The sequence below is a fragment of the Dermacentor andersoni genome, chromosome 11 (genome assembly GCF_023375885.2).
Source record: "Dermacentor andersoni chromosome 11, qqDerAnde1_hic_scaffold, whole genome shotgun sequence".
Classification (NCBI taxonomy): domain Eukaryota; kingdom Metazoa; phylum Arthropoda; class Arachnida; order Ixodida; family Ixodidae; genus Dermacentor; species Dermacentor andersoni.
Genome location: NC_092824.1, coordinates 50248978 through 50267842, shown reverse-complemented (window position 1 = coordinate 50267842; position 18865 = coordinate 50248978). Strand labels below are relative to the sequence as shown.

Genomic DNA, 18865 nt, shown 5'->3' with positions numbered 1-18865 from the left:
TATAAGTTTGCATTAGTGCATCGTCTTTTTCGTTGTTGTTGTTGCCAAGAGCTTTCAAACCCGACAAAGTGAATGATTTAGGAACATGGCACTTGTATATTACCCAGAGGTTGTGCTCCATCTTTCAATGATTATTTAATTTGCACACAATGCACTAGAATTACAAAGCCCTTGCAACCACACAGACCGATAGCCTGGAGGAGTGCTTTTTTTTTTTTATCCAAGATTACAGTACTTTACAAACCTCCTTGTTTTGTTCGTGTGACAGCCCGGTCTTGTAGGAGTGCTTCGCCAGCTCCAGCGCCTCTTCCACTTTCTCATCGGCCAGAAGTGCTTGCACCTGTGCGAGTGCAGACAGACAAGAAGACCTGCGTCAGCATGACCCTGTCGTACGCCTGGTTCCAGAGAAAAACTGGATCTTGTATGCTAAATATCGTTATAATGAAGTCACATTCGACATGAAGATACTTTCGTTATACCTGACATTCGTTATGAACATATATTCACCACACGCTGATAATCACCAAGAAACATTTCAGAGTGCTTTGTCAGGTCAGATAATTCATTATATCCATGTTTGCTATGTTCAGGTTCACCAGTAGTCTGTTGAACTAAGGTTAACCCAGCTTTGCCACTTTATCTGATGTCTCTGTCAAGTGACAATACCAACTTTTAAAAAGGTGTGTGGATACGCTCTTTGAAGGTGCACAGACACTAACCTGTGCCTCCCAAGGCACGGGTTGTAGCACAAAGAGCGTGTCTTGTCCAGCAAGAAGCAGCTTGCCCTCAAAGTTGTCCAGGAAGGTGCCGTTGACAAAGGGGACCCTCTGCTTGGGCTGCTGGTCGAAAATGCTGTGGCGAGAAAGGGCACAGGAAACTTACCGTGGCTCAGCAAACAAGAGGAATATGTTTGCTGAACAGGTTCAAAAACCTGTTTAGCACCGGCATAAGTGTCACTCTCTTTTTGCTTCCACGATTGCTTGTGTGCATATTTCTCTAATAGTTTACACACACTTTTTCAGTGTTTCTATTATTTAAATTTCTTTATGCAATATATTTACTTATGTTTCCTTCTTTCCTATTTTTTTTCTATTTCTTTATCCAATACCCGATGTCCAATATTCATGTTAACCCTTTGTGAAATAAATTTATGCCATAATAAATTCTATTCCATGTACTTATGTTTGATAGTTGGCACTATATTTGTGTATTTTGATTTTACTCCCACCCCTGTAATTATCCCAATCAGGGATTGAAAGTTTTTCAAATAAAAGTATTACATTTTACTATCATTATCAATCAAACTATTCATACCAAGCACTCAATTTTTTTATTTTATTAAAATAAAAGAGGGATGGTTTGTGTGAACAGCTGAACTGATGAGGTTTTAAGTTCCCAAAGCACAACAGTGCTACGGCAGGCACTGCAGAAGAGAGATCAGACATTCGTTTCGACCACATTGGTTTTGTATAAACAAGGAGGAAAAATGAAGACTCACACAGGAGGAAGCCCTTGTCTTTCCTGCACTACTGCCTTAGTATGTGAAACCCACCAGCCAATCAACTTGCACTGTTAAAGACTTTTGTCCGTTTTGCACTGCTTACCATCACAAGACATTTCACACGTTTCTGCACATGGGGTTAGTTAATGTGCACTGAATGCCTGGCGTGAGTGTTTTGGCATTCCGTCTCCACAAGAATGCAGTGGCGACAGAATTCCACACTCAGCAGCACAATGTACACGTCCAACGTCAATACGTAGGCATGCACCATAGATAAAGTGAATTAAAATTACCGACCTGCACTTCACATTTTTGGCTTCGAAGACGAGAATTGGGACCTAGCTGGCTTATTCACAGCACGGTTTGCATTTTCCACATGTCATTTTAGATCGGCCTGCTCCACGAAGAACTGCTTTCTCTTACTCCACTGCCAAGACATAGATTCAACCAGAAGGTTTAGTGTAGGCAAGCTAAACGACAGCCACGTGCGACATTTCCCATTGCGATATAGCATGGAGCATTTTGTCTTTTTCCGGCATATGTGCACATGTGAAAGCAACACAGAATATGAGAAATACCGTAGTGAAGGTCTCTGGATTAACTATGGCCATTGCAGGTTTTTTAACCCTTCAAGTGTTGTACTAAAGTACACTCGCGTCGTGCTGTACCTAATGTACACGTCTGGCTGCCAATACACACTCCTAAGCGTGCCTGAGACAACTCATGAACATGAAATATCCGTAGACTGATTGCTCAATCTATTCAGAAGTTGGACAAACTAAAATTTTATGGTAAGTTTTGTTTTAATGCGATGCATGGTGCGACAAAGCTTATTCACCGTCGACATTGCTCGTGTCCATCGTTTTCCGACATGGTAGACCGGCGCAAGAAGCCCGCACATTTTTTGAACGATGCGGAAATTCAAGAACTTCTGGTGAACTCTGATTCAGAGGACTTCAATGCTGATTACGAGGTGTCTTCAAGGGACGATGAAGGCAACTAAGAGGCCTTGTTAACTGAGAAACAATTACTCTAATTCGTTGCCACAGGTCCTAATTTTTGTTAAAATTTCAGATTTCAGAAGTGTTCAGCAATATATCGCCAATAAATGCCATTTGAATTTAAAGCCTGGTAATGTGTTACTAAGAGAGAAATTGAATTTGTTGCACTACAGAAAGACATCTGGCACCCAAAAGGTTAAGGTGCCCCCAAAGTTCCATCAAAGAGCATTTTTGCCTTTCTCTGTCATTGAGACATGGCTTCTGCTGCTGTAAATTGAAGTTTTACTTCCCTGCACACTTATTGCACAGTTATTCCACTGCCAAGAGCACCGTGCTGTTCCAATGCAGTCAGGTACCAAGGATAACAGAGGACAGCCCAAGAAGAACTAAGGTGCTGGAAAAGCATACCTATACACGGTGATGTAGTCTTCGGAGAGGCAGACGATGTATGGGTGGGCGTAGGCTACCGCTGAGACAGTCGAACTCCAGGGCAGAGGGGGCCGCTGCGACACGCCCGAGCTTGACGCAAAAATGCCCAAGTCGCTGGGGCCGTTGAGCAGGAACTCATCCTAGATTAACAGAATGTATGGCTAGGGTAGTTGATTCACACTTGCAGGTTTAACAAGCGCTAACCTGATACAGGACAAAGCAAGGTAGATGCAGGACAAGAGATAACTCGCAACTCCTCCCAGGTTCAAATGACAGACAAGAAACACCAGCTGCATGTACTTGCGGGAACTGCTCACGTGATGCTGGAACTGCTTGTGGTCAAGTGACTCAAGGGAGATTGCCTCTCAAGCAATCGATCACTTGAAACGTTCGCTACTCCATCAGCACCAGCCTCCTGGTTGCATGCAATGCGTGATAGCAGCCGCTTAGTGCAACTCCAGTCCCGTGCTGAAGTGCACGCGACCCATCAAGGCAACTTTGCTGTTGTCATCACTTTACGCAATTGTTTGCTAGCTTTAGCTGCATTCCGAGTTCCTTGGTACCCATACTGCCACCTAATAGACTAGAAGCCATCTGCTATAGTCAATAGAATTATGGTAAAAAAGAAATTTCACAGCAACAGACAAGCTATGGAGAACACCACAGTGAAGGGTTTTGGATTAATTTCAGGCAGCAGGGGCTCTTTAATGTGCACCTAAATCTGAGTCATACGTGCCAACCTGTGAGCACTAAAGTTAGTAAAATCCCGCAGACGCAATGCTGCATGGGAAGCAGGGGAACCGCTCGCATTTCTTTAAGGCGTGCCCTGAGAATTTTGTGGGAAACACACACACATTATTGGCGATAATTTACCTTTGACTCAACACACAAGTAGCAACACACTAGAAACAGTGGCAAGCAACACATTATTTTTAAATCACAGTGACCTTTCCAGCAGCTTTCTGTTGCTGATTTTGCCTGCTTCAGGAACTTGTCCGTAATAAACTTGCTCAAAGCAGGTACCCATACTGTGTCACTTCATCATCAAAAGATTTCCAATGGAAGGTTTGCCAACTAACAAGCAAACCTTTCTTGCAGACATAATCCAATTTTGCTTAAAACTTGATGAAACACTCCTAATATAGTAAAAAGCTCATATTTATAAACTTTACAGAAAATTCAGGGCAGTTCGCAAGTGTGCTATGTACACCAGTATTTTTTTCACTTTGTCTTCATTGAAACGTGGTCACATCATCTGTTAAAAGCATCTGTTATAACATGTCTCTATCACATGCATCCCTTTTCCCTTAGCCTCCGTAACAATACAAACATTTCATGCTTTTAACCCCTTTATTAGTACATGCTTGTAAGCTTTCATTTATCCACACTCTCTATCTTGTGTGTCAGGCATGTCTTACTGCATTCTAGCATCACGCCACTGCATTGCTTTCAAGATTCAACCAATCATTTTGCTGTCCTCAGTCCAAACCTGAGCTTGCTTGCCTTTGGGATTGGCACCTGTGGTACCAGGGCCGAAACCAGTGCTCGACCATAAGAAATTCCATCCCCATGTTGCAGTTGAGTTCCACTGTGGCTGAAAAATCCAACAGTGGAATGTGCATAATCATGCCTACTTGCACGATTTTGTGATGTCTGCTCGAGATTGGCGATGTATGAGCTCAGAGAGTTTAAGCACCCATTTTCCTTAGTGAAAATGACATGGGACTGCCCAAAGTAATTTTGGAGCAATTTTTAGGAGCACAAGAAATTGTGTTTCGGAGCAGTTTGGAGCTGACAAAATTGCATTCTGAAGAAGCTTGGAGCAGGCCAAATTGAATTGGGTTCTAAAACGAAAAGGGTTCTACATAAATTGAGGACGACGCAACGAGCTATGGAAAGAAGAATGATGGGTGTAACGTTAAGGGATAGGAAAAGAGCAGGTTGGGTGAGGGAACAAACGCGAGTTAATGACATCTTAGTTGAAATCAAGAAAAAGAAATGGGCATGGGCAGGACATGTAATGAGGAGGGAAGACAACCGATGGTCATTAAGGGTTACAGACTGGATTCCAAGGGAAGGGAAGCGTAGCAGGGGGCGGCAGAAAGTTAGGTGGGCGGATGAGATTAAGAAGTTTGCAGGGCCGACATGGCCACAATTAGTACATGACCGGGGTAGTTGGAGAAGTATGGGAGAGGCCTTTGCCCTGCAGTGGGCGTAACCAGGCTGATGATGATGATGATGAACTTGAATTTAGGTAGAATAATGGAACATGGAATATGATAGCACATTTCAAAACCACGATGGAACAAAGAATAAACCAACACGAGCGCTGTACTGCAACTGTCTTAAGCAATGTCTTAAGTTGAATCTTGAAGCAGGTTACCATGGTACTGAATCTGTCTAGTGTGTGCAGATTTTGTTAATAGAGCCTGTATATATTTAATTAGGTTTGCAATCACATAAGGTATGCATTCTGCCATAGCAAACACGAAATTTTGAAAAGTAGCCCAAGACATTTTTTATAAATACATTTTTCTTTAATGTATCGACGGTGTGGGTCAAGTGCCTGAAAATTTTCTTCACCAGCAGACGGTACGGAGAAGCCAGAGTTATGAACAACTCTGGTTTATTGAAAACGATTTCTACACCAGGGCAATTCCAAAGCACCTAATGCTTAATTTTCTGGTATATCAAAAAACTTGTACCAAATCCGCCATGAGGCCTTCGTGATAGGTAAGAATGGCTCAGGCCACGCCTATAGGGACATAAAAAAACAATAGAACAGTTTTATTTTATACCGGCCTTGGAGACTGAGACGCCCGCCCACTGAACCCGCTGCAGCGTGCGCTTCCCTAATATTTAGTTAGCTCGCAGCGCCCTCAGCCTACTTTTCACTGTTCTGTGCCTCAGCTAAGGAGTGCTGCACCGCTCGGCCCACTCAAGCGTATTCTATTACACTTTAAATGCAGCAGCCCTCACCGTTCTGACAGCAGCGATGACTGCCGGAAGTCAGCAAGCGCGTGGCCCGCTTGCCCAAAGCGTCAAAAAGTCTAGTGTTATAAGCGCGAAAATTACTAGAAACAGTGCTGGAGGCATCGTTGTGTGGTGTGCAGAATATGAATGGCCCCACTCTTTTTAACGAATCCGCTCGCTGTGCACGCATGCCGAAACCATTCCGGCAGAGTGTGGTGCAATTTTCTGCATTTGGTGCAGTTTGGCGTAGGAATCTGCATTTGTATCGAAATGGCACAACTGGCACAGGGGTCTCATCCCTGCATATTCTGATATGTAGCTGTATTCAAAAGCAGAGTCAGCCTGCTTTCATTCTAGCCTCATGAGGGTATTTGTTCCAACATTACTGGCATTGGCCATGATAAAAACAAAAACACAATTTCACACCCAAGCATATAAGTACACCCTATAAGCATACTTTCACAGTTTGCATTGGAGAATCTAAATGAAATCTGTTACACAAAGATACACCTCTGAAAATTATGGAACAGGTTCGTAATTGAGTAGCCATCAGGCATTCCAAAAGAGCAGCCGATAAGTTGCTAATACAAAAAACTTCTAGGTAATTGCAAGATGTATCTTGTTTACCTATTGCTCACAGAATGCCTGATTTCATTGACATTCACATGCAGAAGGCACATTACGAAAACTGTTAGGCTTATCAAAACTACAAGCTGTCACAATTTGATTCATTAGACACTAACTGTAAACGTGTATTCTCAAATCTGGCAGGAACTTGCAGATAAGAAAAGCTGCAGAAAGGCAAACAAAAGGCAAGCCCACCTTGGCAATTCTCTTGACAAATGGTACGGTGACCTCACTATCGTACGGCACCAGGTTTTGAACATGGCCTGTGCTGCAGCATGCGACCAGGTACTGCGTCGCTGTGGCAACACAGATGTAGTCTCCATCCATGGCCTGCAAAGGCATTTAGTGTTTGCTGATAGGCCCACAGGACGATCAAATCAGTGATATTGAGATCTGTTGTCGAGTTATGGGGAGCATGCATGCCAATTTTCTGCCATTGGCTGCCATGCCATTCACGATATGCCACTCACACTGGAATCCTCTGGAAATACACAGCGCTCTCAAATGAACCATGTGGTGAATTTTAAGAGAGCACTTCAAAGGTGTACGACACTTTCAGACTGATTGTATTTCGCAGTCACCTGTGAGCTCTATGGGAAAAGTATTGCGACGCATCTGTTACTGCAGCAAAAAATTGCGATATTAATTGTTGCCACTGCGAGGAGGTGCAGGTGCTGTGTGGCTGTTGCTAGGGTTAACAACTAGTTTCAATGGCACCTGTGTGTTGTACCACAAAGCTTGAAATAGTGATCCTGCCTATTTTACTCCCTGATTTCGTTGCTCTGAGGCAATTTTAATGCGATTAGCATTCTTTGGAAACTTTTCCCACTTGTCGGTTTGTCAGTTTGTATCTAACCTGTTTCACACCAAGTTGGGTCACTGAGAATGTGGCACTAGGTACGTGGCACTCTTCAATGATAGAAAAAAAATTATAGTAGAGCCTGTCTCGCTATGAATGTCGACGGTAATACGATTAGCATTGAAGCATTGAAACGTGTAATGCGGCTGGGCTCCTTGCGCTTCCCACTGCAGATGCTGCGCCATCTAGTGCCACCACGAAGTCCATGCAGATTCAATTGCACCCAGCAACAGAGAAATTTAACCCTTTCAGTGGCGTTTTCATTTCCTTCATTTTCCAAAGGCGGCGCACACCCGGCATTGGATTTTTGCCTTGGATATTATAAAATGAACACACAACGGTGTATTTTTGGTATTTTTGGTCGTGCATAAATGAAAAAAATGACGCGAACAATGGCTAATGCTCTCCTGGTGCGGTCCTCATATTCCCACCTGAAAAAAGAAATGACAAAAGGCCCATGCGGGACAACAACGCAGGAACGTACTGGTATGTCGGTGACGCTGAAAGGGTTGAAGTGTTTTCTTTTGTTTGTCGATGAAGAGTGATGCATATGTAGTGGCACATTAGCAGTTACCCAAATTGGCGTCAAAGAGGTTTACTGAAGAGTAGCATCCGCCTAGTGGCATACATCGTGCGACCCAAGTTGGCATCCGGTTCGCTGATGAGTGGCACAGGCTACCCAGTGCTCCAAGTTGGCATCAGAGAGGTTCATTGAACTGCAGCGCGTACCCAGTGCCACGTACCCAGTCACTTGAGTTGGACTGACGACTGGTTTCGAACCCTGTTCCCTCAGCATAGCAGCCCAATGCGCTACCCATTAGACCACTCATTTACCAAAGTTGGCTAGAAAACAGCACTAGACAAAGACAGACTGGCAGCCATCCAGCCTGCAAAAAATGTGCGAGGTACCCTAAGAATGATAACCGCATTAGAATCCTTTAAAATTTTTCTAGTGCTAGGTGGAACTGAAATCGGGTTGTGCATAATGAGACAATCTCATCTAAATATACATTCGCACATGCATCACGTGCACACTTCACAGCGGTGCCACTAGATGGCGTTGTGTGCCCAGAGGGAAGCACGAGAGAGGAGCCTGGCAGCAGTACGCACCTCATACACGATGGATTTCGCTGGCTCAATGCTAATCACATTAATGTCGACAGTCATCCCGAAATGGTTTCTGCCAGAATTTTTCTGATTAAGGAAAACAACTGGACATTTAACTCGGAAATTAAGCAATCCAGTGCTCTCACCAGGGCCAGGGGGTGCTCGGGTAAGGAGATGTCTCTCTGGTGAGCCACCTTACTCTCCGTGACCGCATACAGCTGCAGCTGTTTTCTCTTGGCAGCACACACCTGTTTAATGAGAGGGGGTGCTCAATGTGTCATCCACATCGCAGTAGTTGATAGGTCTAGCACGGCCAGAAATTTACGCTCAGTCGTGTTTGTTGCATGACTGAACAGAAGGCTTACAACTCCCGCAGCCATGACATTTGTTGCCATGTACCACAAAGGCCATGATTAGGAAGTACTGAAACATATTTTCGAAACAGTAGACACTCTACCATATGCTCATCCCACCTAAAAGAATTGCAGTCAGCAGGTACCAGACACTTGCATTCTTACATACAAATCATTTGAAAAAATTTATGCTTACCGTTTTCTAGTTCTTGCTCAAATTATGCACCAAGCTCAAGTTTTATGGTCCTGATTGTTCAATATAACAACTGTCACTGTCACTTGCCTGGTATATTCAAGAAAACAGCTCTACAAGTTTGCCTTCGTCTGCAACCCTCGCAGTGCGTGGTGTTTAAAACATGGTGGTTATGTCACTTCCAGTGTCTGCAGTATGGCAAAACATCAACTTCAAAACTGGTCAGCGTAAATGGTCGCAAAATGCCAGCCCTGGCATCATCAACGTTATCAAGACGTCATGACACAATGCAAAATTTGCTGACGTCTGGCAGTAAGGCTAAATATGATGATGTTGCCATAAAGAAGTTAACGAGAGTGCTGCACATGTTTCTTTTGGCTGGAATTAAGTGTGGTAGTTACAGTGGTCACAGAAATGGAGCGCGACATGATGATGCATCCTCCTCCCGAGAGCAGCAACCAAAACTGGTTAATAGAAATGAGTACGTATTGCAGTAAATTATTTAGGGTGCTCTGGCACTTGCCAGTATCTTTTTCTAGGAGTTTATGTGGTTTGTAGCCTGATTCAATGCAAGAAAGTGACAAATTGAAGATGTCATACCAGTACTTTCATGATGATTCTAAAAGTAGATGTTAGATAAGTAGGCATACAGGAGAAGCAAAATGGCTAATGCCAACATCGACTTTTAACTGAAATGTCACATAGGGAAAAGCAAATACAGTTAAACTTTGATATAACAAAGTCGGTAAAAGAGGGAATTTGCTTCGTTATAGAGAAATTCTATTATATAGAAATTAAACCTTTTATGCAAGTACAGTCACTGACATATTTTTCTTATATGGAAGGGGCTGTAACACTTTCCAAACTACCACACTATCGAACGACAAATTTCAACGAGGAACAAAAGTGCATTTTGTTGAATTTGAGAGTCGGCAACCAAAGATGTGTTTTCGTGCTGTCAGTGATACCTTCACATCGGCAGTACAAAGCAAAGCTTTCGCCTCTATTACGTCGCTGTGGCTTATAGTGTTGGTTACAGTGGGATGACGCTATGATGAAGAGTGTAAACAGAGGGGACAAAACACTTCCATTTGCGCCTCGCTCCAATGCATCCACGAAACTTGAGATTGAGCAACCTCTAGCACTAAATGCACGGGAAGACACTGCACGTGAAGTCACGGCCATCTTGGCTTTCCCAAGCTTTGCACCCATCGCAAATGACCTCCAAGAACGGGTGCACGAGCTTTGTGTGCACTCAGTTGTGCTGACAGCCATTCACAGTTACGGCTAGGCTAGAGGGGAAGATGCTCCCCCCCACCCCCACAGGAAGACAGCGTGCATCAAGCTACCATCCTTTTTTGGCTAACCCTCGCAAGCTTTTCCTGGCACCCACAGCACACAGCGTGCGTAGGCTCTCATTGCACGTGGACCATATACGGAACATGACGACGAGACAGTTTTGCTCCCATGCTGCTGCACTTCGGCGGCCACACTTTGTCACGCAGCACGCTATGTGAAAGGTGCATTTGCAACTACCGCATATAATTCAAGCATCTGACAGTCCGCATCTGCGGCAGTCTCCATTTAGTGCCTCGATATACCTTTGCGGCGTTGTTGAAATTTCGTTATATTGAAATCATGTATAAACACACTTCGTTATATTGAGGTTTAAAATAAATGGTGTTCCAGGAACAATAGGTTATAAAAGGTTATACTTCATTATATCACAAATTTCGTTACATTGAAGTTCATTATATGGAGGTTTAACTGTATATGCCAAGGCGAATCACAATACACAAGTTGGCACTACCTTCAGGCACAATTCTGCAGCAGCACTCACAAGAGTAAAACGTGATGCAACTGCCAGCTGCCTGTTAATGTTTCACCCTTCAGGTGGAACTGCTAAATATTTACCTCGTATCGGCTGAAGTAAACATTCACAGACACACGAAAACAACCTGCTTCTTCAAGAAGAATAAAACAATGTTCTATGCTGACTATAATCCAGCTTGTCTTTCTTTGCGGAGGAGGCTTTCCCGGCAATTCATCAAGTGGAGTGACACGGCTTCTTCTTGCTTAACTTTGCCATCCTGCATTTGACTGGTGGCTTTGTGGAAATTCTTTCAGCTTGGTGTTGGTTTATAGGTAAAGGTAAGCTGGCAGAGTGGGGCACCAGCCCATCGTAGCAGCTAGCGGTGGGACCGTGCACTTTATCATTTTCCTCTTCAGTAGCATTAGTGCAGTGGCTGAGAGGTAAAACCTCTGACCTCTGTGGGACCGGAGTTCAAATGAGGTCAGGTCGCTGCACATTTCTTTACAGACTCCCAAAGCACTAAGGGAGTCTTGAAACAAACACCGGAGAACACTGGCACCAGCAGCAGACAAAAAAAAACTTGGGGAGTGAGCCCGTAACCTCTGTAACTACTGTAAAATGAGCTTCAAAGATTTTGGAGTAAACATGTAGTATATACCTTCTCTTCAGAGCTATCAACCCATTCCTATATGGCCGTTGGCAAACACAGCAGACTACTCTATACCTTGAAAAGATAGAGCATGGAGTCAACAAGAGGTCTAACAGACCTGTCAACCTTAAAATTTATGAAGTACTAGAGTCTAAGTAATAAAATGCTAATAGAAAGTTAAAAATATTGTTTTGTTACTTGAGATGTGGACTGCTTTTAAAAAAATTAACCAACTCTGTCTGTGAACACACACAGTGCTGTAGAGTCAAAACTACAAGGGTCTGTGCCACAAATCGAAATATTCATGAAGTGTATTTAAGAAACATTCATGTAATAGTAGCCAAAATTTCGGCTGCCGTTATACATAAGGTTCGTGGACTGGTGGTTCTGGGGGCAGGTCCCAGTAATCAAGTGGGTCTAAAAAATCATGCCACACAAGTTCAGTCGCCAACCATATTCTGTATTGTTCCGAAATCAATTTTGTTTTGAACTGGACGGACATGAAAAATCGTTAAACAATTGGTATCAATATGACAGCCAGAAACAAGCGACAAAAATTTGGCATTTTACGGTAAAATCATAAAAGTTGGCAGGTATGCATGTACTTAGTCCCTCCAGTGATGATGCTCACCTGAACAGAGAATGGGTCATGACGGGTAGGGTTTTCGTTGATGCAGAATGCAGAGATGCCTTTCAACTTTGATAATGGGCTAAGGATCTGCAAGATGTTAGCAGCACACAAAAGTGTCAATGACAAACCAGTTTATTACACACCTTAGTGTAACTTGCACATTCACAAACTAACTAAGCTGCTTCTACCGCTGACTTTAGCCAATGGGCTGAGGCAGCGAGTGCTCTGTGACACGGGCAGAGGACTTCCATAGTACACAGGAACAACTAGGCTTGAACACGTGACAGGTTATGTTACATGTGAAGAATTCGCAGTGACACCTTCTAAAGGAGCAATGGGAAAGCTTTGGATGAAGTTTAAGAATCAGAGTGCCATTTCCTAGTTAACAAACAGTTGCAAACGTGAAACTAGCTCCTTGGGACACCAAGGAGCTAGTTACATCACATGTAAGACGTGTTGACTGGTGAAAACAAGAACACTGGTTTAGTAAAGTGAAATGAAAGTCAGAAACAGCGACCAGGAATCACACTCATGACTTTGCGTGCTTTGTCATAGTCATGGAGTGCCCTCAACAAGTATGGATATACCGTACATACTCGTGTAAGGGTGACTCTCATGTAAGGTCCCCCACTTTGGAGGGCAAAATTATGGAAAAAAATTCAAAACGTCCCACCGGGAAGTGAAGTTAGTTTTGTTGCTGCTAGATGACACTAGCTGCTTTTTCAATGACGCTGCTCAGGCTAGCACCGCTGCACCATTAGAGACATTTAGATTAGGGGACGCAAGTGGCTTGTGTATGCAACGTCCATGCATGCGCAGTACCGTGGCCCCTAGTTCTTGTGTACGCAAGCCACTTGCACCCCCTAACTTAAACCTCTCTATTATTTGTTTGTGTGGTGCGTCATCTTGGCAGTGTTTCCAGTCAGATCGGTGGCATTTTGCCTCTAGAGAAGGGAGCCCTGTTTGGATCTGGGCTGGTCAGGGATGACGGGCCAACATCCGAGGTCGTTTACTGCAGTGTTATGTCACTTGCACCTCTCTTACTCTCTGCTACAGTTGTGGAAACAGCACAAACCTCTAGCGGGCCACCATCAGTCTGATTCATGTAAGGGCTGCAGCCAGCCAAGATTCTAGAAAAAAAAGTGCGGCCCTTGCACGAGTATATACGGTATATAACCAGGTCTGTAGTGTCTCCCCCTTCCATAAAGAAAAACCTCAAAGCAAAGTTAAGTGAAAGGCTCGCTTACATCAAGGTCAGCCATGTTAAGGCACATGAAGTTCCCGTCACTCAGGCACAGGAGTCTCTCCAGCGCTGACATTGCTTTCAGTGTTTGTACCGGCTTTTTCTGCATAACAAACGCAAGAAAGCCCAAAACGTGACATTGTAAATTATGTTCTTAACTACGCCCTAGTGGAAGAGGTTACCTTTACATCTTGCACAAATTGGAAAAGCAACAAGTTACAAGAGAAGATAAGCAATGCAGCATCATAGCTGTCCGAGTGTGATCTCTCAAGTTTTCAATGTCCTCTAGACAAACCTGGCCCATCTTGCCATCTTACAGCAACACTTATTGCTAACTCCATTTGCCATTTTGATAGAGCTTCCCAGGGTCCTCAAGTGAAAGCTCAGGTTCTGCTAAACCAAACAGGCTAGAGCAAAACAAAAATCTTTGCGCTACATCTCGGCTGAAGTTGTCTCAAACAAACAGTAAAAGCAAAGCGGTGTGCTCTTGGAAGTTGCAGTTTAATCCCTGTCTCAATGGCAAAGCAAAATATAGTGATCTGCATTGAAGCATTTTGATCTGAAATGCCTGTGGAACACATGATGCTGCATCAAATTGACCAGTGAACTTCAACCGTACATTACATCAGAAGATCCGAGGCTAGTTACATAGAACCAAAACCTATCACAATAAATATTTGAACTTCATGACCCCTCAGATTGAATACTCCTTTTTCATTTCAACAAGTTTCTTGATTTAGTGAATAAGAAGAAAGGAAATAGAGGGCCTAATATTTATTAGTCATGTGAGAAGCCAACACTTGGCCAGGGGTAGAACAGGTTGACAAGTTTGACCAGATGAGCCTGCCATAACCACCTGGTGACAGGTAAATGAAATGACTATCCTGTACACCAGAAGCTGAGTGGCCCTGCCAGCAATTGACAACACCAACAGCCATTTGAGTAAACACACTATGCTCACGGCTGGGGGAAGAGAAAACAGTAGATATCTCTGTTGTTCCTAGTGGATGAGAAAAGCAAGAACAGATGACAAGCCTTTCATCCTATGAACTAGACAACAAAACGTGATAATGTTAGTCCAAGATCTGAGCACTATATAACCAGCAGTAAGTGTGAAATATATTTTACTTCACAGCAGTTAAAAACCCGAAACTAGGTTTGCTGTCTCTATGCATCCATCTTTTTCGTCACGCTGCACCACATTCATGTCGTCATCGACGGGACACCTCCTCAACCTCATTATATCTTGAAGAGAAACTGCAATTCACCAACTACAGCTACAGTCAACCAAATCATGCCCCTATGTTGATACACAGTTGAAAGCTAGGCACACTAACCACTGTGGAGGTAGGTTTGCACAAGGCTCACCCTACAAGCGACAGTCGGGAAAGGGCACGATGCTCCTCCACTCCACAACGCACAAAGGCACTACGGCATACTTCATTGACTCTACGGCACAGTGCAGAAAAGCCTCCGGAGTTAGATCGGCAACAGACACGGGTTTATACCAAGATGCAGCACAGTGCGACAGTCATGGCGCTTACAGACAAAGGATCACTGCAAGACCGATCAAGCATGCGCACCTGCTGTGCTAGGACGAACCGGTGTTAGGTACAGACCATCAACTAACATCAGTCAAGTTCTTCAAATGCAACCACTCGCTGTTGCATGGCAATTATGGTGCACAGGTGTGCATCAACCATGCTATTGGACCTGCCAGACAGGTTGGCTATTCAACCCTCGTGTGGTGCTTCCCGAAACTGCAAATGGAAGCTGGCAAGGTCGTTGACCCTTGTCCCAGTAAAAGCTGCCTCACAACACTGGTATATCATTCAAGAATGATCTGTCCGCTCCAGCTGAACGTCTTCCAGGTGGAGAGGCAGCGCCAGGCAGAGGTCAGCCATTGGAGAATAGAGAATAGAGCCCCTGAATAGAGCCCCTGGCCGAATATGACGACACTTGCACGGGCCCGATGATAGGATAAAAATGATGACGCCTGCACGGGCTCCACGATTGGCTGAAAATGACATGACTCCGCTGGAGTGAAGGGGTTATAAGCAAGAGAAACATCAGGAAGAGAGAGACATTCTTCTTGCCACACTGCAGCATTGAATTTGTGCCGGCCATAACAATGACATTTTTTTACATTTATTTTGCTCTTTTCTATTCCTGTAGTTAATGTAAATAAACCTTCATTTTTCTAAGCCCTCATCTACTTCAGCCAGCTCTCGCACACAAGGGCAAGATCAAATACCGGGTAGCGGTCCACCAAGCACAATAACGAAAAGCTGCGGAGGCAAAGGTCCCAAGTAACCAACTCGTTGCGAGCCTGTGAGCATCTGCCGCGGCAATGAAGCACTCAGCGGAAGAGAGTGCAGGTGGAGAGGGCGCCTGGGGCCGCCACTTGGGAGGTCAATTGGGGTGCGGCCCGGTGATGTTTGCTTGCACAGGAACTCGACCCCGTGAGGGAGAAGCACGGTTTGCGCTGAAAATCAGCCCCGCCACACTACCTGTGTCCGCCATGTTGCTATTGTGGCAGCAGTTTCCGGAGATCGAGCGAAGCACAAAATGCCAGCTGGAGGACGACGTGAGGGAAGGACCCCACACAACTGAGCTATCGTGTAACATTTGTGCTTGGCAACCCGAATGGGGTTATGCATGCCATGCTGACTCATGAATGCAGCCACCTCTGTGCACATATTTTGGAGACCATAACAGGAAATACAGTATACAAAAAAATGTCGCAGGTGATTCAACGTCTAGTTGAAGTCGATGAAAGACGATGTCTTCCTGGGCAAATTGGAGTGTATAAACCGCTTAATTTATTGTGAGAGCTGTGCTAGAGCAACAACGCTTGATTGACGTCAACTAAGGCTGAATCACCTTCCACATTTTTGTCACCAGTTATCAGCATAAGCATTACCATAATCACTGCCATCATCATCACAGTCATCATAAGCGGTGCTCTCAGAACAAATAATATGGTTCGTCATCATCTTGAGTCATTGTCATTAGTTTTGATGATGATGTATAGGGTTTTGTGGCGCAAGGGCCAGTCATGGCCAAAGGTCATCAGTTTTGTCACTGTTTTTATACTGCACTATGTTCGGGATTGGTCCACAAAAGTGTTTGCAGACTATCCAGACATAGCCAACACGGAAAAGTAGCAGTAACTCAACAAGAAAGACACAGTCTTCAAATGTTGTCTTGCGGGCTGCGATGAAAAAGTTGTTCTCGAGAAGATGGTGGTGCCCACTCTGAGAGCCTGCTGCTGTGACAGTAAATGAGTCCAGAACAAAAGTATCAATGATGTATGCAGATTTTTTTTTTTTTTTTTTGTAATGACATCAGCGTAAGCATGCAGGTGGCCGTATCAGTGACACTGATCACATTACAATACAACTGGCTGGTAATTCTCACCGTGCCAATGAATTTCTGCCTTGCCTTGCGGGCAGCAACAGTGCGTCGCCCATCGCACCAGCTGTGGTCTTCCAGGTCGTACTGGATGAGAAAGCTGTGAACAGGAACAGCGTTAATGCAGAAGGGATATTACCGCAGCAGCTAGTAACCGGTTTTAGACACACGAGCTTCTGCACTGCCGACACCACAAGTAGTGCGCTGATCAGTCAAAGGAATGCAGCATAACCTGTCGATTTTCGACGAATCCAGCAACTGCCCATAATTCTGGCTAAATTACAGTACAATACAGTCACACAGTTTCTTAACACTGTTAGATATGTAAAGCATAATGACGTTACTGCAGCACCTAATTTATCCTGTGGTTTGGGTGTGATCAACAGCTACTGGATTGACTAGGCTTCGGTTGTTTACGTTTCGAGGAGGCACCAGCGACGTATCAAAACAAGAACATACATCTTACTGCTCCAGTAGGTGGCCGCATAACACACAGCCGTGCATGCATAAAGAGTACAAAAAACAGTAAGGCATCCGTAATTTTAGTTCTCCTTATTTTAGTCAACTATGGGTTGTATCCAAGTTGTAAACTGTCCAGGTCTGTACGTGCTATGCATTAAAAAAATCTATCAAATTCTTGCCCGTTTGAGTCTGCCACTGCACTTAAGGATGGCTGTCTGGAAAGAAGACAGGTATTGCATAAAATAAATTTGAGATCTTGCCTCTTTTTGAAAGAAATACTTTAGAGCTTGCTTCAGTGGTTCCGTTTACAGAGCGTGGCAAACATTTTGGTTACAATTAATGATTATTTTGCATTACCTAACTAAAAAACCAACTAATTTAGAGACTGTTGTTCCGCTCAAGCATACTGTGTGATCACCCACAATTTAGCCTGAAATTGCACCCTATATTTGCCCACATCTCATCAAAATCTGACAACAAAATACTTCTGGAGGCTGCTGCCATGCATTTTTTGCTCGCTGTTATGGACACTGACATGCCATGCGGTTAATACTCACGTGATATTATAAAAGAAATTGCAGGCGTTTACATACTGAGCTTGCTCACTAAGATCTTGGAAAAAAAGAGCAATTATGGGCGCTATTTTATGGTGGCCACACTTGGAAAAAATTGTCCATGCCACTTCCTGACAGTGCTTAAAGTCTTATAAAATGTCAAAACTCACCCATCTGCTGTCCCAACATACAGTGCCCTTCCACTGCATTCTAGGCACGTGATCTGCAAAAACGGAGGAAGGAGAGAGAGAGAGAAACAAGTAACAGTGAGCACAATTTGAGCTTTTCAGGACAAGCAACTGGTGAAAACCACAGCCTTCTGCACTATTTGTGCCGCTTGGGATAAAAGGCACAGATTGCTACACTGATGAGTAATTAATTTTGCATGCAGGCTGACTTTAAGGTTAACAAACTAGCACAACAAGGCTCCGGCACACACTTTAGAATTCCTTACTGCCTTGGAGCCAGCATGTTAAAATGTAAGGACCCTGATAAGGGAACTTTGAGGTATCAAACATAAAATTCAGCGATGTTGAGCAAGCTGCTAACCATTAAAGTTGCAAGTCTTTAGGGAAAATTTACAAAATTCCTCAACTACCTTTCTGACCAAATTCTTGCAAACCACATCCAGATTAGAAGTACATACAGCACGAACAGATTCTCTTCCATATTTGTCCCAAATAATAATGAATGAAACTGTACTGAAAAACTGGATTGATAAAATCAGTTTAAATCTGGGGTTAAAGGTTCCAAGGTAACACAGGGGTTCTGAGCGACACCACTTGACCACCTGGAGATCTGAAACTAGCACTACACCGAAGTACAGAAGTGATTTTTGCATTATTACCCCACTGCAGCTGCCAAGGCTGCAAATTGAACATGTGACATCATGATCTGCAGAAAAATGCTATAGCCAATGAACCATCACAGCTGGTAAAACTGGCTTTGAGCCACCACGGTGGCACACAGTGGCTGCGGCATTGCGCAGCTGAACCCGAAGTCGCGACTTCAGGCCTGGCTGCGGCAGCTGCATTTCGATGGGAAGGAAATGCAAAA

The 18865-nt window shown here is 44.0% G+C and overlaps 1 protein-coding gene across 1 annotated transcript in view; it reads right to left on the bottom strand.

Annotated features, from left to right (window-relative positions):
• The window catches only part of LOC126517830 (transforming growth factor-beta receptor-associated protein 1 homolog), a 42359-nt gene that overhangs the window by 21856 nt on the left and 1638 nt on the right, over positions 1-18865 (bottom strand). Inside the window, exons 2-10 of the mRNA XM_050167632.3 lie at positions 17980-18032; positions 16800-16893; positions 13384-13482; positions 12137-12223; positions 8644-8745; positions 6727-6861; positions 2911-3071; positions 720-852; positions 245-340 (exon numbers count right to left, since the gene is read on the bottom strand). Of these exons, the coding sequence (XP_050023589.1) occupies positions 245-340; positions 720-852; positions 2911-3071; positions 6727-6861; positions 8644-8745; positions 12137-12223; positions 13384-13482; positions 16800-16893; positions 17980-18032 (960 nt within the window). The remainder of the gene's footprint in view (positions 1-244; positions 341-719; positions 853-2910; positions 3072-6726; positions 6862-8643; positions 8746-12136; positions 12224-13383; positions 13483-16799; positions 16894-17979; positions 18033-18865) is intronic.